This window comes from Neoarius graeffei, chromosome 5, assembly GCF_027579695.1.
Source record: "Neoarius graeffei isolate fNeoGra1 chromosome 5, fNeoGra1.pri, whole genome shotgun sequence".
In the NCBI taxonomy this organism is placed as follows: domain Eukaryota; kingdom Metazoa; phylum Chordata; class Actinopteri; order Siluriformes; family Ariidae; genus Neoarius; species Neoarius graeffei.
In genome coordinates this window covers 74,457,862-74,482,704 of record NC_083573.1, presented here as the reverse complement: position 1 = coordinate 74,482,704, position 24,843 = coordinate 74,457,862, and the positions used below count along the sequence as shown (strand labels likewise).

The window sequence follows — 24,843 nt, the reverse complement described above, 5'->3', positions numbered from 1 at the left end:
CTAAAGTGGATGCTTCTCCCCTTTTCTAAAACGTGATTATCGCTTGCGAAACAAAACACCGAGACAGCCTATCAGTAATCATTAGAGTCAGATCCATAGACTGGATAAAATCAAGTTCAGTGATTTCCCAGTAGCGTTATTTGAACATGATCAGCTGATGGCAGAATGGAAGAAGGCGGTTCTTCTGGAGAATGTACGAACCCATGTTTCAGTTTTCTCATCTCATTATCCGTAGCCGCTTTATCCTGTTCTACAGGGTCGCAGGCAAGCTGTAGCCTATCCCAGCTGACTACGGGCGAAAGGCGGGGTACACCCTGGACAAGTCGCCAGGTCATCACAGGGCTGACACATAGACACAGACAACCATTCACACTCACATTCACACCTACGGTCAATTTAGAGTCACCAGTTAACCTAACCTGCATGTCTTTGGACTGTGGGGGAAACCGGAGCACCCGGAGGAAACCCACGCGGAGAACATGCAAACTCCGCACAGAAAGGCCCTCGCCGGCCTTGAACCCGGACCTTCTTACTGTGAGGCGACAGCGCTAACCACTACACCACCGTGCCATCTGTACTTTTAATACTTAAGTATTTTTTAAAAGCAAGTAATTCAGTACTTTAACTTAAGTAAAAATTTGACTGGACAACTTTCACTTGTATTGGAGTAACATTTGACCAGCAGGATCTGTACTCTGACTTAAGTAATGAAGTTGGGTACTTTGTCCACCTCTGATAATGGTACATCGTAGACAACTAATGGTTACAAAAAACAGTAAGGCGAATAGAAAATACACTCGATGGACAAAAGTATGTGGACACCTTATCACACCAACATGTGGTTGTTCCCCAAACTATTACCACGAAGTTGGAAAACCACACCTGTCTAGAATGTCTTTATAGTCTGTAACATTACAATTTCCTTTACAGATGGTAAGGGGCCCAAACATGTTCCAGCATGACAGTGCTGCTGTGCATAATGCGAGGTCCATGAAGACATGCAAAGGTTGATGTGGACCATACACTGTATTATAGTTGCATTAATTGGGTCTTACATTTCGTATTGTACAGGTTTAAATTATTGATATGCCCTGCAGTTGCTACAGTACCGATCATTAGTGACTGCCAGTGATGTGTGCAGTCATTGTGATGTACTGTTGTGTAATGTAAAACTGGAAATAAACTGCTCCTGAACCTAGACAGGTGAGGTCCATGAAGATATGGTTTGCCAAGGTTGGTGTAGAAGAACTCAAGTCCTCCCACTCAACACCATTGGGATGAAATGGAACACTGACTGAAAACGCACATATGGATGTGATGGGTCAGGTGTCCACAAACCTTTGGCCATATAATGTAATAAATATTTATTGATTATCTATACCACTTATTGTACTGAGAGTCACCAGTGAGCCGGAACCAATCCCAGCTGACTTCAGTCGAGAGGCGGGTCGATCTGTCATAGGGCTAACACAGAATGCAGTGGCCATTCATACCCTCATTCACACCTATGGACAATTTAGAGTAGCTAGGTGATGCAGTGTTTTTGGATTGTGGGAGGAAACTGGAGCATCCGGAGGAAACCTATACAGGCACAGTGAGAATATACAAACTCCACACAGAAAGGCCCCAGTCAGCTAGACGGTTCAAACTCAGAACCTGCTTGCTGTGAGGTGATGCACTGCCATTTATTGATCAATTTAATAATAAAAAAAAAAAAAAAGGCTGCTGGAAAATTATTTACCATAAAAACAACCAAAGATTGATCAACTCAGCCATTGTTTCAACTGCTGTTTACATCAAGCGGGATTATTTTAGCAAGGTAGTTAAACAAATTTACACAGTCACTGGGCAGCCAAAAATAAAAGTACCAAAAAAAAAACAGAATCTGAAAGAACTCCTATTATTCAGGACCAGCTTTATCAACTGCAAATAATTTAGAGAAATTTCTAATAGGTATATTATAAATGTATAATTTGTAAAATCAGCACAGTAATCACCTTCAAAATCCCAGATCCGAAAATCTAGATAAGGCTGATCAACTATATGGACAACTTTGCATTAGGCTTATTAGGATATTGCACCATTAAAAAGACAATTTACTGTACCCATGATTATTACTACTATAAACTGGTGTAACAAACTCAAACAAATCGTCTTAATTTATTGTCATTTTTATTCTTTCAAAAATGTTACATTGGTATTGTTCGTTTTGAGTACATCCAGATGAGACAGTTTACTGATATAAAACATTCATAAAAGCTGTTCATGATTTTTAAACAAACTATATGACTTAAACAGCAGAATGGACTTTAGGTTTTCTACACAGTTTCAACCAACATTATTGCCATGTGTGTAAAAATACATCTTGTGATTGTTAAAAAAGCTAAAATAAATTTCAATGTCCTATATAAAACAAGATCAAGAAGATAAACATACATTTAAGTGGATTTATTTCGTCTCTGAAATTCACGAGTCTCGGGTCTACTGTATCAAGTGTATGTATACATCATATCATCCTAATTATTTGTGTACTTTGGGTTTGATCGATGGCTGCACAAAAATCATTAATAAAATCTTCCACCTCTGTGGTCTTGAACTAAATCTTCTCAACATAGTTCCCAGGAAACATGCCTTCTCTTCTCCGTAGACGACCATACCACCAACCTGAGGGGTCTGGACATACAGGAGCACACGTGGACAGATTAATGCATGCATATAACTGTGCAATGTCTACAATCTTTGTTAGCGTTTGCTGTTTATTACCTTCAGTTAAGATATCTATAATATCATCTGCATTGAAGCTGAGCTCATCAGTGTCCTGGGCATCATATGCATACAGAGCACGGCACTGTGGGGAGCGAGGTTTGGGCTTCGGTGCAGGCTTTGGCAGCCCTCCTCCAGGGACAGGTTTAACCTCTTTTGACCTTCGTCGATGAAGTCTATAGTGAATAAGTGAACAGAATGAGGAAAATATGCTGCATGTAAGAGGTGAGAAAAATCTTGGCTTGTGGAAGATGGCATATACAACCCTAATTCCATAAATTTAGGACACTGTAAAATGTTTATATATATATATATATATATATATATAAAAAGAGCGATTTGCAAATGTTGGAAACCCCATATTTAATTGAAAATAGTACAAAGACAACAAATGTTGAGACTGAATTTATTTATTTTAAATATACGCTCATTTTGAATTTGAGGTCAGCAACATGTTTCAGAAAAGTTGGGACAGGAGCAACAAAAGACTGAAAAAGTTGTGTAATGCTTAAAAAAAACCTAGTTTGGTTAATTGGCAACAGGTCATAACATGATTGGGTATATATATTTATAAAAAAAAAAAGCATCCCAGAGCGGCAGAGACTCTCAGAAGTAAAGATGGGGAGGGGTTCACTGCTCTGTGAAAGACTGCATGGGCAAACAGTGCAACAATTTAAAGAATAACATTCCTCAATGTAAAATTGTAAAGAATTTGGGGATCACATTATCTATGGTACATAATATTAAGAGTCAGAGACTCTGGAGAAATCTCTGTATGCAAGAGACAAGGCTGAAAACTGATATTGGATGCCTGTGATCTTCAGGCCCTCAGACGACACTGCATTAAAAGCAGACACGTGTCTGTAGTGGAAATCACTGTATGGGCTCAGGAACACTTCAGAAAACCATCATCTGTGAAAACAGTTCATTACTGCATCCACAAATGCAAGCTAAAACCAGATATAAACAATATCCAGAAACACCACCACCTTCTCTGGGACTGAGCTCTTTTATGATGGACTGAGGTGAAGTGGAAAATTGTCCCGAGGTCTGACGAATCAAAAGTAGAAGTTCTTTTTAGAAATCATGGACACCACATCCTCCAGGCTAAAGAGGAGAGGGAACATCTGGCTTGTTATCAGCGCACAGTTCAAAAGCCAGCATCTGTGAGGGTATGAGGGTGCATTAGTGCACATAACATGGGTGGCTTATACATGTGGGAAGGTGTCATTAATGCTAAAGGATATATACAGGTTTTGGAGCAATATGCTGCCATCTAAACAGCATCATCTTACAGGAAAAATTCTTTGGAGTAAGACAATGCCAAACCACTTTCTATTCATATTAAAACTGCATGGCTCCATAGTAAGAGAGTCCGGGTGCTAAACTGGCCTGCCTGCAGTCCAGCCCTGTCTCCCATTTAAAACATTTGGCGCATTATGAAGCACAAAACATGAGCAAGGAGACCTCAAACTGTTAAGCAACTGAAACTGTACATCAGGCAAGAATGGGACAACATTTCTCTTTCAAAACTACAGCAATTGGTCTCCTCAGTTCCCAAACATTTAGTGTTGTTAAAAGTAGAGGTGATGCAACACAGTGGTAAACATGCCTCTGTTCCAACTTTTTTGAAACATGTTGCTGCCATCAAATTCAAAAATGAGCATATATATTTTTCAAACAATAAAATCTCATTTTCAACATTTGATATTGTTGTCTCTGTACTATTTTCAATGAAATATAGGGTTTCCAAGGTTTGCAAATTATCGCATCCTGTTTTACACAGTGTCCCAAATTTATGGAATTGGGGTTGTATTATGTGCCTCATATGAATGTTAAACAACAGGTGATTATCTTTGTATTTTTGTTGTCTTTATCACTGCATTAGTATATAATAAAGTAAAACAGTGAATAATTAGTTTCCCCCTCACCCTGCCACTCCCTGGTCAGGGACTTTCATGAAGCCCATGTCACTGTTGTTCAGGGCCTGAGTCTGGCTGGGCCGAGGACCTTGATGGCGGGGAAGGGTGGGTTGATCCATGCTGGACTGCTGGCGCAGCAGAGACGCTCTGGAGTTGGTTTGATGGCTTCGGTTTTTCCCTCCTCGCTCAGGTCTCACCGAGTGCTCTGAAATCAAAGAATTTTAACAACCTAATTTTAATGCATTGAATGTCTTGTTTTACACTGTCTACTTGTTACAGTTTCAAAGAGAAAAAAGTTAAAATGTATATATACTGTAGAGTGGAAGTGCAAATATTAAATTACTTAGTAAGAAAACTGTATATAAATGGAACATTTTTAAACTGCTGGAGAGGATTGCCCTCATCTCATCTCATCATCTCTAGCTGCTTTATCCTGTTCTACAGGGTCGCAGGCAAGCTGGAGCCTATCCCAGCTGACTACGGGCGAAAGGCGGGGTACACTCTGGGCAAGTCGCCAGGTCGCCACAGGGCTGACAGACACAGACAACCATTCACACCTACGGTCAATTTAGAGTCACCAGTTAACCTAACCTGCATGTCTTTGGACTGTGGGGGAAACCGGAGCACCCGGAGGAAACCCACACGGACATGGGGAGAACATGCAAACTCCGCACAGAAAGGCCCTCATCGGCCACGGGGCTCGAACCCGGACCTTCCTGCTGTGAGGCGACAGCGCTAACCACTACACCACCGTGCCGCCCAGGATTGCTCTTAGCCTTCTAATTTTTTTCTTTATAAAAGTAGTATAGCCTGTTTTAGACACCTGAAAGTTTGTTACTGTAGTACACTGGTTAAAGGCAGCGACTCTTATTAACATCGTACAGAATAACATTGTAGAGCAGGTCAGATTAGTCTACAGAGTCTAGTGAGACTGTTGAGTGTTTGAGTCTCATATTGATTCAGTCACAGAGATGAGGGTCTAACGGCACTGCATTTCCTAAAATGCTGTAGTAACGTAACGTAGCATATTTTGGAGGCAAGTTATCAGAATAATTGGTCAGGAATTCTATTTAAATTAAATTTTAAATAAAAAAGTGCAGACAGTTAATACATTCATTATTGCAGTATTGGTCGATGCAAATATGTAGTGACTGGTTTTACATTCATTTAAAATATATAATAAATTATAAATCATGTAACAAAAGATAAATTGTTTACTTGGGGGGACACAACCCACACAAACAACTCTGACCAGTTTGAACAAGACAAGTTTTGTGTGTCAAGTAATTATGAGTCATGGCTTGTTTCATAACTCTTGTGCCTGGAATGTAGCTTGCAGTTATACTAGAAGTCAAAAGTGCCTGCAGGTTACAAGACTGATATCCAATTAATGCGACGTACACGATATGCAAATCAGCTCATCACAATGTTCTGTGTAGGCCCTTGTTGTTATACATTTTAATGTTTTAAGGTCGATGATGCAGCAAAATAATTATTTTGCATCCCCCCCCCCAGTTTCCTTCTTCCTCCTCCTTTTCCATCTCGTCCTCTGTTCAGTTGTAATTTGGAGACGTATGCTTGCATTTGTGTAACCTAGCCTTCCAAAAACTTAAATGGTTTGAGTTATCAGATTTTAAATGTTATTTTTAAGTGTAGATCCAGATGCTATTTTGATAGCCAAGATACAGCAAATGAAAGTATAAATGGAGTTCAAGGTTAGACATGTTTGTGCCTTCTTGTATTCTATAATACCACTTACAGAAAACATAAGTCAGGTCAAAAAATTTTTAGGTGACTTTATATTTTTTAAAAAAGTCTAGATGTGTTGATCTGCTGCATAATCGATCATGTGCTTTACCATTATTTCAGAGTTCCTATCATAGCAGGCCACCATCACGTCTATGGCTGGGACCTCTTTAGTGTGAGGGATTCTTACCTTGCGAGTATCTCCCTCCTCGGTTCTCATTTTCCATGCATCTGCTCTTCCGGTTGTCACGACGAGTAGGCCCTGAAGAGAGAGACAGCTTTGAGATTGAGAATCTCAGTCTCAAATTTAAGACTCTCATCCTGCTTGAATAAGTATAATTATTATAAATAATGAGAATTTAGTTTTGGGGGAAAATGTGAGCAGCACTCACAAGTGATTATACACAGATGGAACAAAAGACTTACTTGAGTTCTTGGGCAGGCCAGGTCCGATACTCACAACCAGTGTCTTGCTGCTTGGCTTGAGTACCACGTTCTCTCCCTGGCCCACCTGAAACTGGATCTGCCGAGAGCCAGAAGATGCAAACGGCCCCCAACCGCCTTTTTTCACTTTAAATTCAAGTCTGGGAAGGACATTAGATCTCTCAAATTCAGTTCTCACCTTTATTAAAATCCATTTTAATGGCAACATTCAGTTGATTGAGTTAATCGGTTTGATTGCAGTGTTTTATTGCCAATGGGAGATAAAGGTTAGTTATGTTTGAACACAGCAATAAACAGTCATACTCTTCATATACATCCAAAATCTATAAAATGAAATGATACGAGGCTGATAAGTGAAGTGGCGTAGAGTTACAGGTTGTTGAACTTCAGTGGTAGTTTCCTTCGAGTCTTTTCCTCATAACGTTTGTAGAGAAGACTTAAGAACTCTGTTTTAAAGACAGACTCCAGCACACTGTCATAGTGCTCCTCATGCACAATGAAGAAGTCATCCTGCAGAGTGCTGAAAGGAGAGAAAGTAGATGAATCATTGAAACGACAGACAAAACTTATGGGATTTTTATGGAAGAATTATTTATATTTATAGGGATGCACCAAACCAGCACACTGATACTCTGTTTATATCTGGATTAATATCATGACCAATGCTTGCCAAAAATCCTGAATCAGACCAGCTACAAGTTTATTCAAATAAAATATCCAGTGATGTAATGGTGTTTTATGATGTGCATGTGTGTAATGTTGCCTTACATGGCACAGATTAAGCATATGTACAGTGTCTTGCAAAAGTATTCATCTCCCTTGGTGTTTGTCCTGTTTTGTCGCATTACAAGCTGGAATTAAAATGGATTTTTGGGGCTTAGCACCATTTGATTTACACAACATGCCTACCACTTTAAAGGTGATTTTTTTTAAATTGGTGACACAAACAAAGCCTCTTTAAGCTAGGTCTCTATTAGCTTAACACATCTAGCCACTGGGATTTTTGCCCATTCCTCAAGGCAAAACTGCTCCAACTCCAAGTTAGATGGGTTGCGTTGGTGTCCAGCAATCTTCAAGTGATGCCACAGATTCTCAGTTGGATTGAGGTCTGGGCATTGATTAGGCCATTCCAAGACATTTAAATGATTCCCTTTAAACCACTCCAGTGTAGCTTTAGCAGTATGTTTAGGGTCATTGTCCTGCTGGAACGTGAACCTTCACCCCAGTCTCAAACCTCTGGCTGACTCAAACAGGTTTTCCTCCAGAATTGCCCTGTATTTAGTGCCATCCATCTTTCCTTAAGTCCTGACCAGCTTTCCTGTCCCTGCAGATGAAAAATATCCCCACAGCATGATGCCGCCACCACCATGCTTCACTGTAGGAGTTTTGTTCTCAGGGTGTTGGGTTTGCGTCACACATGGTGTTTCCCATGATGGCCAAAAAGTTCAATTTTTGCCTCATTTGACCAGAGAATCTTCCATGTGTTTGGGGAGTCTGCCACATGCTGTTGGGTAAACTCCAAAATGTGGGGGTTTTTTTTCCTTTAAGCAATGACTTTTTTCTGGCCACTCTTCCATAAAGCCCCACTCTATGGAGTGTATGGCTTCAAGTGGACAGATACTCCCATCGCCACTGTGGATCTTTGCAGCTCCCTCAGTGTTATCGGTGTCTTTGTTGCATCTCTGATTAATGCCCTCCTTGCCCGGTCTGTGAGTTTTGGTGGGCGGTCTTCTCATCAGGTTTGTAGTGGTGCCATATTCTTTCCATTTTGCTGTAATGGATTTAATGGTGCTCCTTGGGATATTTTTTTATGATCCAACCCTGATCTATACTTCTCCACAACTTTGTCACTGACCTGTTTGGAGTTTAAATTCAGTAAAAAAATATTCTGATATACCTCAGAGAGATGGACTGAATTTTCTCTAGTTCAATCTGCCTTTTGAGGACCTCCCGAATGTGTCCCTTTTCTGGACCTTGCTTTACTTTTTCTCGGCCAATCAGGTAGAGGAACTTGGACGTCAAGATCAGGTCACGCTTTACAGTCTGTGAATAGTGAGTGAAAATACAGAAAGGATTACCTGATGCCTTGGGACTCTAGAAGTAACAAGTTTGTTACTTCTCTCTCTCTCAAGTGAAAGAAACAGAACTATACCTTAAACCTGCGATCATATTTGATCACCACATCAGCAAATTCAATCCTTTCCCTGCGACCCACAAACTGGCGGATCTCGGGGCGACTGTCTGTGCCAATGTAGTCACCCACAAAGTTACGGTTCAGACTGTTCTTCCGCCGTTCCTTTTTATTTAACAGGATGTCAGATGCTGAAAATACGAGAGTCCATTTTCAGAATGTGGCTTTTAAGATCATTTAGGATACAGGAAACGATCAAAGGTAGAGTTATTTGGAGTGTAACTGAAATGAGGTTACCTTCCTCTCGCATCCGGACATATTTGCGAACAGCAATATGTTTACGCCAGGCTTGCTGGATGACTCGAGCAAATCCATTATATTTCCTCTCCCTCATCTCTTCCAGAAGAAACAGCTGAAGGAGACAGTGGCCGACTGTGAGTGACATACAGCTTAAGGACATTGTTACAATCATCATCATCACTTTCTAGCCATGGCTTGTATTCCTGAGCGTTAAGCCAATGATAAAATGAAAAGGAGGAACAACAAACCTAAACAGCATACAAACTAAACATTATAAAAAAGAAGACTAAAGTAATCTTCACTAATCTCTTAACTAGTTTTGAGAATACATCAATATTCCTCAATTCTATTTTACAACACTGAATTACCTCTTAATGTAGCATAGCATATCCTCATTGCTCCAAACAGAAATGCAATATAATTTGCTCAGAACTAAAATAACTCTCTCGGGGACAACAATGGGAGCAGTGAAAGAGGGACATTTCTCAAAGCTGCCTAATTTGAGACATGTTTAAAATAGATAATAGATTAGCATGCTAACAGAAATACTGTATTCTTGGGTTTCAGTCACACGACTTTTCTTAGCAATTTCACTTCCGGTAAAACAGCTGGTAGTTAAGTAGAGGTGGACAGTAATGAAGTGCATTTACTTGAGCACTGTACTTTACGTGAGTGTTATTTTATTTTATTTTTTACTTCTGACTAACTTCACTACATTTGAAGGGCAAATATCGTACTTTTTACTCCACTACATTTCTGTCAAGGTCCTCGTTACTATGAAGCAGCTTTGAAAGTGTTTTTTTTTCCCCCCCCTTTTCGAAAACGTGATTGTTTTTTTTTTTCCACAGGTGACACTAAGACAGCCTATCAGTAATCACTAGGGTCACGTCACGTTCATAGACTATAAAATCAAGATCAATGATTTCTCAGCAGCATTAATTGAACACGATCAGTTGATGGCAGAATGGAAGGAGGCGGTTCTTCTGGGGAATGCACGCACCCACGGCCATGCTTAGAAGCCATGTTTCAGTTTTCTGAAAGGATTAAAGATTCGTTTCGTTTGAAATGTTTGCTTTGTTTGACGAAAACGAACCACAATCACAGCCTACAAAAACTCTCCATCCAACATGCGGAAGCTTATTGAGGTATGCAAACGTTTTATTCCAAGAGAAAGCTTGCAATGTAGTTGTCTGTGCTTTTAGAGCTAGCGATAACATTGCAATAGCTGTGCAGTCTGGTTAGTCAAATGACTTTCTATGGATTTGCCCGCCAAGCTGCCATCGCCTTGTCCACGGCTAACGTTTACACATAGCTAGTTAATTTGGACACTGTTAGCATGTAAAAATCAAGTTATGCTAACATGAATAATGTTATATTTCTGAAAGGACTTCAGATAAGTTATGTTTTAGCATAATCTTGCCAAATAAACAATGTAGAAATTTTTTTTCTAGTAGCATTAACTACTCAATATGATTTCAAGTTTGAAAAGCGTTTGCTAGCATGTCAGGTGGAGCTTCACTGACTAGCTAGCTTAACGTTAAACTACCATTATGGCACAGCATGCGCTCATTTTGTGAATTCACATTTCTGTCTTTGGTAACAGCATTAGGTTTTGTAAGCGTTGTGGCAATAATACAACGATGTGTTGACAGAAAATGTACTTTTAATCATGGGCGTCGCCACCACTGAATGTGAAGGGGACATGTCCCCTTCACATTTCATAATTCTTCGTTTGGACACCCCCCCCCCACATTTAACATAAAATATTAGTTCGCACAGCGCCGTTTCTATTGCTTTGTGAAAGAATCCATTCCACTTGATCGATAAGAGAATACACAGACCACTGAAAATCCACTCTGGGTTTTCCGGGCGTTACTTACAACTCCTCTCCACACACAAGTGAAGTGAATATCAGTGCAAGCAGAGAAATTTTGGTGCAAGGTGCAGGCTCCTCGAAAGTGGAGGAGGTAACGTCAGCCCCATTGCCACCTCACAATGTCTAGCTTTTGCGAAAACCTTATTCTTTTGTTATATGTCGTCAAAATTAACCCTAGGCCACGTTAATGTTCAACTAAACAATGAAATAAGCTTAGCCTAATGGGGTATTCTTGGTTGATGATGAATTGTTTGCAGTATTTGCTCCTCCCCAGACACAATGGACATAAGGAAATTCTTTACAAAGAAGCGGAAAGTCAGTCAAAATTTCCCCACAGGACAGGGTTTTTTTTGTCCCAATGGAGATGTTAGTGCAGTTAGCTGGCTAGTCAATGTTAGGAGATGTATCAGCTAGCTTAATGTTAGCCATCATTTAATTCAAACCCAGTAGGCCTGCCTTACTGTAATGCCAAGAATGAGGTCAAGTCTGCTCGGATGATATTTATTGATTCCCTGTTGTGATTTGAAGAACTTGTTTTGTCTGGTCTTTGCCAGTTTTCTGGAAAGTAAGATGGGAAATCAGTGTATGTGGAAGGAATAGTAGAAAGGAAAGCAATGGAGAGAGATGGATGTTATTCCAGGTGGATTGTGAAGGAAAGGGGGATAAAAGTTATGAAGTGGTAGAAATTGTGGTGGTACCGATGTACTGTAAGAAGGAGTTATATCTATAAATCTATTTGTTATACTCAGGGTGCGATTTGTCAAAAAACCAGAAGGGGGGATGGTTTTTTTTTTTAAATCATGAAAGGTCACAAAATTAAGGTAACAACAGGCTAACAGCTCAATAACATCCGATGATATCAAATGAATAACACTAAATGAAAACGAACACTAAACCAGAGATAGTAAATTCATCTTCCTATCTCTCTGACTAAATACACAAACACTAACACAACAAAGTTCGCATTGCTTGTCGCGTTGCTGTGATGTTTCTCTCCGTCCGGATTAAATGGACAGTGACTCGAAAATCACTAAAATACATGAATACTAAATGAACACAGTTTGCTCTGATGGCGCAGTTCACATTGTGCGCAGCCTTCCGATTTAAACTGTTTTTCTCATCCTTATACTTCCTGTTTCATGGACTGTAACGGATTTGCTTATTTAGTAAGTTTAATACAGAATTTACTTTGAAATTATAAATCAGACACTCCAACGCCCCCCCTAAAAAAAAAAAACCAAAAAAAAACAAAACAAAACACGGCCGTGAAAAAGGCGCGCTGTTTGCATCCCTGCAGATACATTGATACATTGTAGATAATAACAATATCTTTGCGTTCTATGAGAACGCAAAGATATTGTTATTATCTACAATGTATCTATTTGCTGGGGACGTTCGTGAACATCAAAGCTGCCACTTCGGGTCATTTTGAAAGTGAGTGCAATGTAGACCGTAGAAAACTGTCACAACATGCCTGTCATGTCAACTTTTTTTTTTTGGTTTGTTTGTTTTATTGACGGGGTTGTCCCCGAGGATTTTTTTTCAGCAGAGATAAAAACTAGAGGGGGGGGGGGGGGGGGGGGGGGGGGGGAATGATCCCCACCATCCCCCCCAGCAAATCGCACCCAGGTTATACTCATCTGTAAATGTTACTGTAGTACCACCATTGCATGTAGGTTGACAAAACTGCACTTGTTCATTGTGTGAAGTTCTCTTTTATGTGTCATTGCTTGACACAGTGTAATTTTGTGTTATGAAGACTGCATGATGCCGTGTCATTTTTGTCACGAGTATCACAAAATCGAAAAAAAAAGTAAAATGCACCCACTAAAGTCACTGTTGGTGGTTAACAAAATTGCACCTGTTCATTGTGTGAAGTTATTTTTTATGTGTCACCATTGCTTGACACAGTGTAATTTTGTGTTATGAAGTTTGCATGATGCCATGTCATGCCTGGTCATTGTGTGAGATTATGAATATTCTTATTTTTAAACATACAGTTGAGTGTCACTATTGCTTGGCACAGTGGCATGTTGTGTTACATCTAAAACTAAATAAAAAAAGGAAACACAAAATAAAAAGTAAAACGCACCCATAAAGTCACTGTTGGTGATAAATTGTGTCACATTCATCTCATTATCTTAGGCGTAGCAGTGGGTTTAAAAACAGGCTGATGAATATATGGACTAGTTGTTGAATGAGGACTTATTGTTGAGTCTCTAAAATAGTCATTGAATTAAGTGACTTTTGTAGGTAAAATTAGGTGTTTAACAACCTGTTAAAAAATACACCAGAATGCAGGAAATGGCATCTAATTAATGACAAATTTTCTGGAGGAGGACCCCCAGACCCCCCGCCAGTGTGTCCCCACCACATTAAACATGCTTCTGACGCCCCTGCTTTTAATACTTAAGTATTTTTAAAAGCAAGTACGGGCGGCACGGTGGTGTAGTGGTTAGCGCTGTCGCCTCACAGCAGGAAGGTCCGGGTTCGAGCCCCGGGGCCGGCGAGGGCCTTTCTGTGCGGAGTTTGCATGTTCTCCCCGTGTCCGCGTGGGTTTCTTCCGGGTGCTCCGGTTTCCCCCACAGTCCAAAGACATGCAGGTTAGGTTAACTGGTGGCTCTAAATTGACCGTAGGTGTGAATGTGAGTGTGAATGGTTGTCTGTGTCCATGTGTCAGCCCTGTGATGACTTGGCGACTTGTCCAGGGTGTACCCCGCCTTTCGCCCGTAGTCAGCTGGGATAGGCTCCAGCTTGCCTGCGACCCTGTAGAACAGGATAAAGCGGCTAGAAATAATGAGATGAGAAAAGCAAGTACTTCAGTACTTTAGCTTAAGTAAAAATTTGACTGTACAACTTTCACTTGTATCAGAGTAACAGTGGACCAAGGGGATCTGTACTTAAGTAATAAAGTTGGGTACTTTGTCCACCTCTGTGGTCAAGCAAACCAAAACGGCTGCTGTAGCACAAACAACTAGCGATAACTTAGAGTACGCTCATAATCGAAAATCCACTGCTCGCTTTTGATATATTCAGAAGATTGCCATGTGCAATGGAATCAACCCCTACAGTCTGGGAAAGAAGGATTTGTCATACGATCTCAAAAACTACCTTTCAGTCGAGTTCCCCGACATCTCAAAAACTATCTGGTGTTGCAGACATCCTTCTACACCGCAGAACAGATGAAAGCGTGGAAGAGTATGGAGGCTTACAACTTTTTTGTATGTAGCTGGGTAAAGGACCTCAGTATCAAGTCGCTGCCGAATGAATCCTGTATCGTTTTTGCCCGTGTAAGTGTTTTTGTTTTAAAGCTTTTTGTTCACGTCTTTACAACAAAGCGCTGCAAGTGTAAGCAAACAGTTGGCTTGATTCTCACTTGTGTTGGCTCTTATCAGAAACCCCTTTAAAAGACCTGGATCTTAGTTAAACAAGACGGAGAAGTGATCACGGTGCATTGTAACTGTATGGCTGGGGAAGAATTTTGTCGCAACCTTCATGCATATGGACTTTATTATTCGTGATTGTTTTGATCGCACGCACTTGCTGAAAGACTCGTTGAAAAGACCGCTAGGACGTCCTGTTAAAGAAAGTGAGACACACGTTGTTTTCAATATGGTGGCCATCGAGTGAGTCGTAAACAAAAACAGCTGGGGACTTTAGCGCTTCATGACTAAAAAAAAGTAACGTAAAATAACGACACAGCAAGAAAAGTACTTGGAAAAACACTAATGACATAGCTGAGAGGGATACAAACCTTTCACCAAGTGATCACTGCAAACTCTAGCATGCTTCGACTCGGCTCCCTTCGATTTCAGCGAGAGGTTCAAAAGCCAACTTTCTCTACGTCTTTTTGTGAAATCCTGAGTTCGTTCACCCTTTATTAGTTCACGGGGAACCCTGAAGAAACTTATCAGTTTCATGGTTTGATCGATTCGAACGACCTAAAACAATGCAAGCGCAAGGCATTTTTCATGCAAACAACGCGCCTTCTCCATACAAACGCTTTGTCAACTGAGCTTTGCTAGACCACCAGCTAAAGTTTTAAATAACTAACGAGGCGGATGTGAAGGTCACGTGAAACCCAAAAATACAACGTTTTTAAAAATTCCCAGCTGAATCTGAAATGCTGTTAAAATTGATATATTGTGGTATATTAAAATAAACTCCAAATGCTCTCACAGATTCTGGGGCCTTAATGAAGATCTTCCTCTTGCCCAGTTGGTACTGGTCTGGCTCCATGTTGACAGACCTCAGAAGGTGCAGGACACCCTGTTTTTCATCTCCACGCCACTCTGGCCACGTCTCTTTGGTCAGGATTGCGTATCTGTATGTAACGGTCTTTGTTAACTACAGGTAAACTGTTTATTCCAAAGCCAGTCAATGGTTAAGTGTTTGTTTTTTAAGCATGGATTTCAGTGAAGCTCACCTCTGCAAGAACTTCTTGAAGATGCGACGGAAGGCGTAGCCAGCTCTCCGTACACGGATGTTTTCCCGCAGACCCAGATACTCCACTTGGTGCTTCACCCGGCTCTCCTCCCAGTCCCGTGGTTTCTTGGTTTCGTTGGGTTTGATGCAGCGAATGTAATGAGGCGTGCACTTCATCAGGGTCTGCACCAGGTTATTGGCCTGTTTCTACAAGGGCAAGAGCACTGGGTATTTAAAACCACACACAGTCCGAGTTCCTCTTAAGATAATTTTTGATGAGCATCTTACCTTGATCTTGCTGCCTGCAGTGGTGGGTCGTCCCTTTTTTTCAGCCTCGAGATTTTCTGGGAAAAGTGCTCGGATAAAGGCACTATTCGCAAAAAGGAATTTTTTGCAGTGATTATACTACTAAAAAAAAATGGACATGCATATAAATGACTTTGGACCCAAAAAAGGGCAAGTGCGCTTATTATTCTTTCATACAGTATGTGGCATTTACATACATTTAAGCACCACCAAGAACATATTAGGAAAACAATTTAATTCCCCGTAGATAAGTTAAAGATACAGTCTACAATTTGTGAAAGTATTTCTCGACTTGATATTTGGAGAATTTCCAATATTCTAATTTCAAAAGTAAACACTGCTAACACACAGTACATCTAGGTAATTTCCTCAATTCAATTTCTGTTTATATTTTTTCTGGCCCAGAAATTAGCTCCAACCTGGCTGGAACCCAGTTCAACATTTTTCACAGAAGGCAAACCTGATTTGAACAGACCAGGCGGGTTGGTTAGGGGAAAGGGAAGGCTTGTTAAAATTCTCATTACAATCCACCTCTCATTTAAAACCACAGAAAAACTCTGCTGGATACACAACTTGAAACACCATTTAAAACAACTTGCTATAAGAAGCTAGCACACAAACAGTAAAGAGCAGAAACTAATGTTGCAGATGAAGCAAAAGCCATACTTACAATTCACTGCTTTGCATCAGCTCAATGATGTCATTGAAGAGCACATCCCTGTTCCTCTCACAAAAGCCACTCACATCATACGACACCTACAATAAAAACAGTCATCAGGAGAGGACACACTTCCCCCCGGCCCCCACACAAAACCCCACTCCAAATTTTCCTAAGTTGAATTGGTTGCCATGGAAATACAGAAAAAAAAAAAAAAAAAGAAATCCCAAAATGTCAAAAGGCACAACTCCTCTCGTCACTTTACATAACTGTCAGGTTTCGTGAAAAAATTCCTAATAGTTTGAGTCAGTGGCGACTGGTAGTCTTTCAAACAGGGGAGGCTGGTTGGTTACGATATTTCCAGATTTTAAAAGAAAAAACACATCAATTTTGCCCATACTCTTGCCACTGATCTGGCCGATTGTTGGCAGGGTCACAAACTGTGAAATAACAGGTTCTTTTGGCCCATTAGCCTACTGTCCAATATACATGATGGTGGTGTGGGGGGGTATATTTTAACATTTTATATTTTAAAATTGTGGCATGTTGTTTAAAAATTGATCATTATTGAAAGCAGCTCTTTGTCAGGAACCTCAGCAGTAACAGCAGAGTGTTCTGGAATAGGCACAAGCACTGACCTTGGGGAGCCAAACAGAGCTGGGTGCCACACATTTCATTCAATGACACTTTCCCTACATTTTATTTATTTTGACTGAGAAATGTTTTATTGACAATTTTGATAACCCTTCACTTTTAATCCAGGTCTGTAGTGTGAAATGTTCTCAGCTGTGTTTTTGTTTAAAAATGTTTTCCAAATTGTAGCTGTGTTTAATTCATATCCAGAAAAATATATATTCCAATATAATATACTCAGCATAAACATTTTAAATAGATTCTATATTTTTGGTCCATCCATGACATATTACTAAAGTAGCCTATTTACTGTTGTTGATGTGGGTCACTTGCTGTTAGCCAATTCACTTTCTCGTACCAGGAGAGCTGAAAGGAACGAGTATTATTCCCTACCTTTTTCACCAAGTCAATTTGAGGTGTTGGTCTACCCTGCTCTTTAATTTTAATTTTTTCCTCGAAAGGAAGACTGGCAAATGGCTTCGCCAAAATTAAATCAGCAATGCTTGGCATCCGTGCGCAGCTTTCTTGCTAGCTGACTAGCCCCCTCAAGTTCAGTCACTCAAATAAACGAAATTTCTGGAACTAAGATAGCAAACTTGACAACACTATATTTACACTTTATTTACAATGAAAATATATACAAACTAAAAAAGCTGGTAGAAACCGTATGTAATGAATGAAATCGAAATGTAAGCTGATCTCTTACAATACACCACAGCACTTGCGAATCCGCATGGGACGGAACCGAAATTCACCGCTGCCTGTCTATAGTTGAAACGAGCTGTCAATCAAAGAAAATATCCGGCCGCTTTCACCAATCACCAGTCTCCTCGCGGAAAGCTTTGCCATGTCCCTCCCACTGTGAGGCTGGGAGTCCGTAGGTGGGCATTTTTGCAGTATTTGTCCAATAACTGTCTTGCATTTTGATATTGAAAAGCACAGAGCTCCCAATGCCATTGAAGTGCACTGAGGCTGGGCTGCATCGCGCTGTCACAAGGGGGAAAAACTCACACACACATTAGGCGAACTGGGGAAAGTTATAACGGAATGATTTCGCACTGTAGTTGGGTTGAGCACATATTTCTATGATTCTGGATCTGAAATAGCAATGTTATAAGGTCGGCTATAACATAAGCCTAGCGCAATTCATCCTACACGATGTTCGCCATTTTTAGAGGAGGCTGAGCCTCCCTCGTTGTCTTAGAGCAATCGCCCGTGGTTTGAGTTATGCTCCGGAAACTAAAAATATTTACAGATGGACGGACAGAACAACAGCTATATCCCGCTGCATTATATGCCGGGTGGATAACAAGCAACATCACTTGTGTATGTCCGTTACGTGATGTTGCCACTAATCTGGTAAGCAGTGCAATATTTAGTCCTGAGTGCTCAGCTAGTGCTGAAACAGCAGCAATATGAAGAGGAGAGTCAACTATTGTGAATTTAAATGTGAAAAACAAATATACTGCAACCCCGCTATAACAAACTCCTTGGGGGGGGGGGGGGGGGGGGGGGGGTCCAAATAGTTTGTGATACCGAAAAGTTTGCAATACTGAAATATAGACCCATTTGTCACACGAAAACACTCAATGCATCAGAAATTTTAGGCACATTCTCCTTATCACGATTTTCTCCTTCTGAGTCACTATCGGAGTTCACTGACCGAGTTAAAGGATCACGAACGGAGATGATTTCTTCGTCTGTTATGGAAATGATGGAGGTTGCCGGTGTATTGTTGTCAGTGTCCACCCACTGACTCACTATGATTTCTAAATCTTCACCATTCAGTTTATTAATTTCACGTATTCCAAATCACTGATGAGATCATTTACAGCGCCCTCCACAATTATTGGCACCCCGGTTAAGATGTGTTAAAAGCCTTAAAATAAATTCAATTTTTATTGCAGAAGCATAATTTCACACTGAAAATTGTAGAAAAAAAATGTAACCCTTAACTCAAGTGAATTTAAAAAAAAAAAATCCCTGACTAAGAAATTTTCATAAAAATCACCTGTTCCACAATTATTGGCACCCATAAAAATTCTTAGAAAATAAATGTAATTGAAGCATTTCTGTCATTTCTACTGTAGTTTATAAAGTTGATCAGAGTATCTAGGAACCTTTAATTAGTAATTCATCACATCCTGTTTCCCTGAGGTATAAATATGATGTGACACAGAGGCCTATTTCTCTTATCCACTCTTCAACATGGGAAAGACAAGAGAACACACAATTCAAGTAAGGCAGATGTGTGTCGACCTTCATACGCGCAAGTCAGGCAATGGCTACAAGAAAATAGCCACTCGCCTACACCTGCCCATATCTACAGTCAGAGGAATCATCAAGAAGTTTAAAACAACTGGAACAGTGGCAAACAAGCCTGGATGAGGATGCAAGTTTATCTTGCCACCACGCACAGTGAGGAGGATGGTAAGAGAAGTAAAAAGTTCTCCAAAGCTCACTGTTAGAGAATTGCATTAAAGAGTAGCATCTTGGGGTCACAAAGTCTCCATAACAACCATCAGGCACTATCTACATGCCAACAAGCTGTTTGGGAGGCATGCACGGAAAAAGCCTTTTCTCACAAGCATAAGCGTGAACGTCTGGGGCTCGCTAAGCGGTACTGGGACTTCAACTGGGACCGTGTGCTTTGGTCAGATGAGACCAAGATAGAGCTTTTTGGCAACAAACACTCTAATACATCACAAAAGATGAGTATGCGGAAAAGCACCTCATGCCCACTGTGAAGTATGGGGGAGGATCGGTGATGCTGTGGGCCTGTTTCTCTTCCAAAGGCCCCGGGAACCTTGTTAGGGTGCATGGCATCATGAACTCTTTGAAATACCAGGACATTTTATATCAAAATCTGGTGGCCTCTGCCCGAAAGCTGAAAATGGGTCGTCCCTGGGTCTTTCAGCAAGATAATGACCCTAAAGATGTGGCCAAAACTACACAAAAATGGTTCACCAGACACAAAATCAAGCTCCTCCCATGGCCATCTCAGTCCCCAGACCTCAACCCAATTGAAAACCTGTGGGGTGAGCTGAAGGAGAGTGCATAGGAGAGGACCCAGGACTCTAGATGATTTAGAGAGATTGTGCAAAGAGGAATGGTCGAATATCCCTCTCTCTGTATTCTCCCATCTTGTGAAATGTTATAGAAGATTAAGTGCTGTCTTGTTGGCAAAAGGGAGTTGTACAAAGTATTAACATCAGGGGTGCCAATAATTGTGGCACACATGATTTCATGTAAAAATAATTTCTTAATGTGGGATTTTTTTTTCCCCACTGAATAAATGCACTTGAATTAAAGGTTGGATTTTTCTCTTTGCACTGTTGTCCTATATTATTTTTTTTTTTAATTAATTTATTAGAAGCCTAAGAACATATCTTAACGAGGGGTGCCAATAATTGTGGAGGGCGCTGCATGTTGTACCGTGGGGCTGGGTGGGTGGGGTATAAAAACACCACCAGTGCACCTTCACTTGGTGTTAAGTTTTGTGGTATGAACAGGTCATTTCATCATTTTATCAATCCTTTGATCACCGTTCTCGATAATTCTTGACATCTAAGTGAGGCTAGTTAAGCCTGTGTTTTATTGCATTAACACATCTTGTTAATGTGATTACGTATTGTTTGTCTAAGGTGGGAAGAACGACGCATGACTCACACCCCTTTTCCACCAAAGCAGTTCCAGGGCTGGTTCGGGGCCAGTGCTCAGTTTGAAACCGGGTTTTCTGTTTCCACTGACAAAGAACTGGCTCTGGGGCCAGAAAAAACGGTTCCAGGCTAGCACCAACTCTCTGCTGGGCCAGAGGAAAGAACCGCTTACGTCAGCGGGGGGGGTGGAGTTGTTAAGACCAACAACAATAACAAGACCGCGAAAGATCGCCATTTTTAAGCGACGAGAAGCAGCAACTGTACAAACGCGAAGTCATCCATTATTATTATTATTATTATTGCTGTTGTCGCTGCTTCTTCAGTGTTGTTTTTGCTTCGATATTCGCACCAAGGTTTATGCAAACGTAGCGACGTAAGTGACATATACAGCACGGGCGATTGCTCTAAGACAACGAGGGAGGCTCAGCCTCCTCTAAAAATGGCGAACATCGTGTAGGATGAATTGCGCTAGGCTTATGTTATAGCCGACCTTATAACATTGCTATTTCAGATCCAGAATCATAGAAATATGTGCTCAACCCAACTACAGTGCGAAATCATTCCGTTATAACTTTCGCCAGTTCGCCTAATGTGTGCGTGAGTTTTTCCCCCTCGTGACAGCGCGATGCAGCCCAGCCTCAGTGCACTTCAATGGCATTTGGGAGCTCTGCGCTTTTCAATATCAAAATGCAAGATGATTATTGGACAAGTACTGCGAAAATGCCCGCCCACGGACTCCGAGCCTCACATGGGAGGGACATGGCAAAGCTTTCCGCGAGGAGACTGGTGATTGGTGAAAGCGGCTGGATATTTTCTTTGATTGACAGCTCGTTTCAAATATAGACAGGCAGCGGTGAATTTCAGTTCAGTCCCATGCGGATTCGCAAGTGCTGTGGTGTATTGTAAGAGATCGGCTTACATTTCGATTTCATTCATTACATACGGTTTCTACCAGCTTTTTTAGTTTGTATATATTTTCATTGTAAATAAAGTGTAAATATAGTGTTGTCAAGTTTGCTATCTTAGTTCCAGAAATTTCGTTTATTTGAGTGACTGAACTTGAACTTGAGGGGGGCTAGTCAGCTAGCAAGAAAGCTGCGCACGGATGCCAAGCATTGCTGATTTAATTTTGGCGAAGCCATTTGCCAGTCTTCCTTTCGAGGAAAAAATTTAAATTAAAGAGCAGGGTAGACCAACGCCTCAAATTGACTTGGTGAAAAAGGTAGGGAATAATACTCGTTCCCTTTCAGCTCTCCTGGTACGAGAAAGTGAATTGGCTAGCAGCAAGTGACCCACATCAACAACAGTAAATAGGCTACTTTAGTAATATGTCATGGATGGACCAAAAATATAGAATCTATTTAAAATGTTTATGCTGAGTATATTATATTGGGATATATATTTTTCTGGATATGAATCAAACACAGCTACAATTTGGAAAACATTTTTAAACAAAAACACAGCCGAGAACATTTCACACTACAGACCTGGATTAAAAGTGAAGGGTTATCAAAATTGTCAATAAAACATTTCTCAGTCAAAATAAGTAAAATATAGGGAAAGTGTCATTGAATGAAATGTGTGGCACCCAGCTCTATGTTTGGCTCCCCAAGGTCAGTGCTTGTGCCTATTCCAGAACACTCTGCTGTTACTGATGAGGTTGCTGACAAAGAGCTGCTTTCAATAATGATCAATTTTTAAACAACATGCCACAATTTTAAAATATAAAATGTTAAAATATAAACACCCCCCAACACCACCATCATGTATATTGGACAGTAGGCTAATGGGCCAAAAGAACCTGTTATTTCACAGTTTGTGACCCTGCCATCAGCCAGATCAGAGGCAAGAGTATGGGCAAAATTGATGTTTTTTCTTTTTTCTTTTAAAATCTGGAAATATCGTAACCGACCAGCCTCCCCTGTTTGAAAAACTACCAGCCACCACTGGTATACAGCGACGTAACTGACGTGGCTTCCCTTAGCACCGCGAGCTATGGAAAAGCAAACTGGTTCTCAGCTGGCTCGCAAGTTGAACAAGTTGTGAACCAGCACTGGCCCTGAACCAGCCCTGGAACTGATTTGGTGGAAAAGGGGTATCAGTGTGTCATGTAAGCAGGTGAATGACGGATGTAATTGCAGGAAGACTGTTTATTTACAAACAGGCAGGCAAACAGTTAAGACATGTTTTAACTGTTTGCCTGCCTTTAACTGTAGGGTCATTAAACAGGTAATGGTCAAGCAAGGCACAAACAGAATGGCAGAGGCAAAGATGAAAGAGTCCAAATACACAAAAAGTCAAAACCAGAAAGGCAACACACCGATACAAGGCTTGGTAAGAAGAGACACTAGGTACAGTGTGGATACTTCAAGTCTGTGTGTTTAGTGTGTCATAAGTGTGCACTGTAATCTAGAATAGGTGCATTGTAATTAATCCTAATGGTGCTGTGCATGCCGAGTGTCAATGCGCATGGCCGGATTAGTGATTTTTTTAAGACTCCAACTCATGGTCACTAAAGGCGGGGGACATGGACTTAGGTTCATTATATGCGAAAGTTCGTAGTAAAACAGTTTGTTATCGCAGGGTTCAATTTTAATAAATCATGTTTACTGAAAAGATTACATCATTCTTTACTTACAGGAATTTAAAAAAAAAAAGGCATAACGTTTTACAAGCAATTTTTTCCATTTTGAATGGAATTTTTTTTTTTTGTCCAGCTTTCTATAACTACTTCTAGGGAGAGAAATAAATCTTGCTTTAAAGAATTCTGGAGTGGGAGTAGAAATGGGAAATGTAGAAAATTAGAAACAAACACTAATCGGAATTATTAGTTACTCAACATGGAAGGGTTTCTGAATACTGAGGACAATGAATTTACACTAGTGGAGGACAATAAATCGGGAAACTAAACAATCCTTCTCCAGGTGACCTGCGTCAAATATTTAGGCGAATATTAGAGCAAAGTTTGAAGTACACAAAGAACCCACTTTTATTTCATCTTCCATGAAGGTTTATTCAAAAAAAGTTCTGCACGTACATCAAATTATATTGCATTCGGGGCTTCTTACCTTGCCTGCATAGTGATGCACTATGAAGCCCTTGTTCCAGCTGTTGAAGTGCTCATGACAGCTGATCTGCATTTGCAGCTTCTGAATCAGAGTCTGGTCTGCACCCTCACCCTTGGCATGCATGGTAGCACACACATCATCCAAAATGCTCATGATCCCCACAGGGTTCTGGGAACATGACAGGTCAACATTATATCCTTAAATGCAATTAAGTACCAAATCTCTGACAGCCAACAGTTTTTAAAATAAAGTCATGGAAACTCACCACTTTGGACTCTATTAAGTCACATACGATTTTGTTGTTGAAGTACTCGATTGGTGTCCATTTGATTCCTTCCTGTACATACTCTTCCTGTAAATAGAAAAGGAAGAAATGCGAATAAATCAGCCCATCCTAAGGACTTAACGTAAAGCACAGACTCTCTTTAGGATATATAAATTGTGCTGCTGACCTGCTCAGCCTTCAGAGTGAGCTCAATAAAAATCTGCTGAAGCTTCTCGTTCACAAAGTTTATGCAGAACTGCTCGAATCCATTTTGCTGTAGGTGACGCAAATAAGACGAAACACAGAAACCTGCTGGTTTAACTGCATTTTCATTGTTCCAATAAGACTTTCCTCTGTACGAAGTGATTAATTCCTACCTGGAAGATTTCGAAACCATAAATATCCAAAACTCCAATGTTGAATTCCTCGTGGTCCTTTTGCATGGCTTTGTTTATTGACTTTGGACAGGACAGAAATGAACGGTCACGAAATTATGAGGAAACGTTTTACATGAACATACAACTTTATATTTATTGCTTAATAAGTAAATTACTTGAAGAGGTTATTGTATTATAATCAACTATATGAGAACATTTGTTAGAATTTAAAGCCTTAACCAATACTGGAATACTGATTTGATTTGTGAC

General features: G+C 40.5%; 1 protein-coding gene across 1 annotated transcript in view; it reads right to left on the bottom strand.

Moving 5' to 3' along the window:
* Window positions 1-2,155: 2,155 nt before the first annotated feature.
* Window positions 2,156-24,843, bottom strand: part of myo1eb (myosin IEb) — a 46,342-nt gene continuing 23,654 nt past the window's right edge. The window contains exons 11-27 of the mRNA XM_060922374.1: window positions 24,574-24,654; window positions 24,384-24,470; window positions 24,197-24,283; window positions 23,932-24,099; window positions 16,584-16,669; window positions 15,896-15,977; window positions 15,609-15,814; window positions 15,362-15,506; window positions 9,304-9,418; window positions 9,028-9,197; window positions 8,773-8,918; window positions 7,249-7,395; window positions 6,858-7,015; window positions 6,622-6,693; window positions 4,695-4,890; window positions 2,764-2,939; window positions 2,156-2,673 (exon numbers count right to left, since the gene is read on the bottom strand). Coding sequence (XP_060778357.1) covers window positions 2,597-2,673; window positions 2,764-2,939; window positions 4,695-4,890; window positions 6,622-6,693; window positions 6,858-7,015; window positions 7,249-7,395; window positions 8,773-8,918; window positions 9,028-9,197; window positions 9,304-9,418; window positions 15,362-15,506; window positions 15,609-15,814; window positions 15,896-15,977; window positions 16,584-16,669; window positions 23,932-24,099; window positions 24,197-24,283; window positions 24,384-24,470; window positions 24,574-24,654 — 2,199 coding nt within the window. The 3' untranslated portion in view covers window positions 2,156-2,596. The remainder of the gene's footprint in view (window positions 2,674-2,763; window positions 2,940-4,694; window positions 4,891-6,621; window positions 6,694-6,857; window positions 7,016-7,248; window positions 7,396-8,772; window positions 8,919-9,027; window positions 9,198-9,303; window positions 9,419-15,361; window positions 15,507-15,608; window positions 15,815-15,895; window positions 15,978-16,583; window positions 16,670-23,931; window positions 24,100-24,196; window positions 24,284-24,383; window positions 24,471-24,573; window positions 24,655-24,843) is intronic.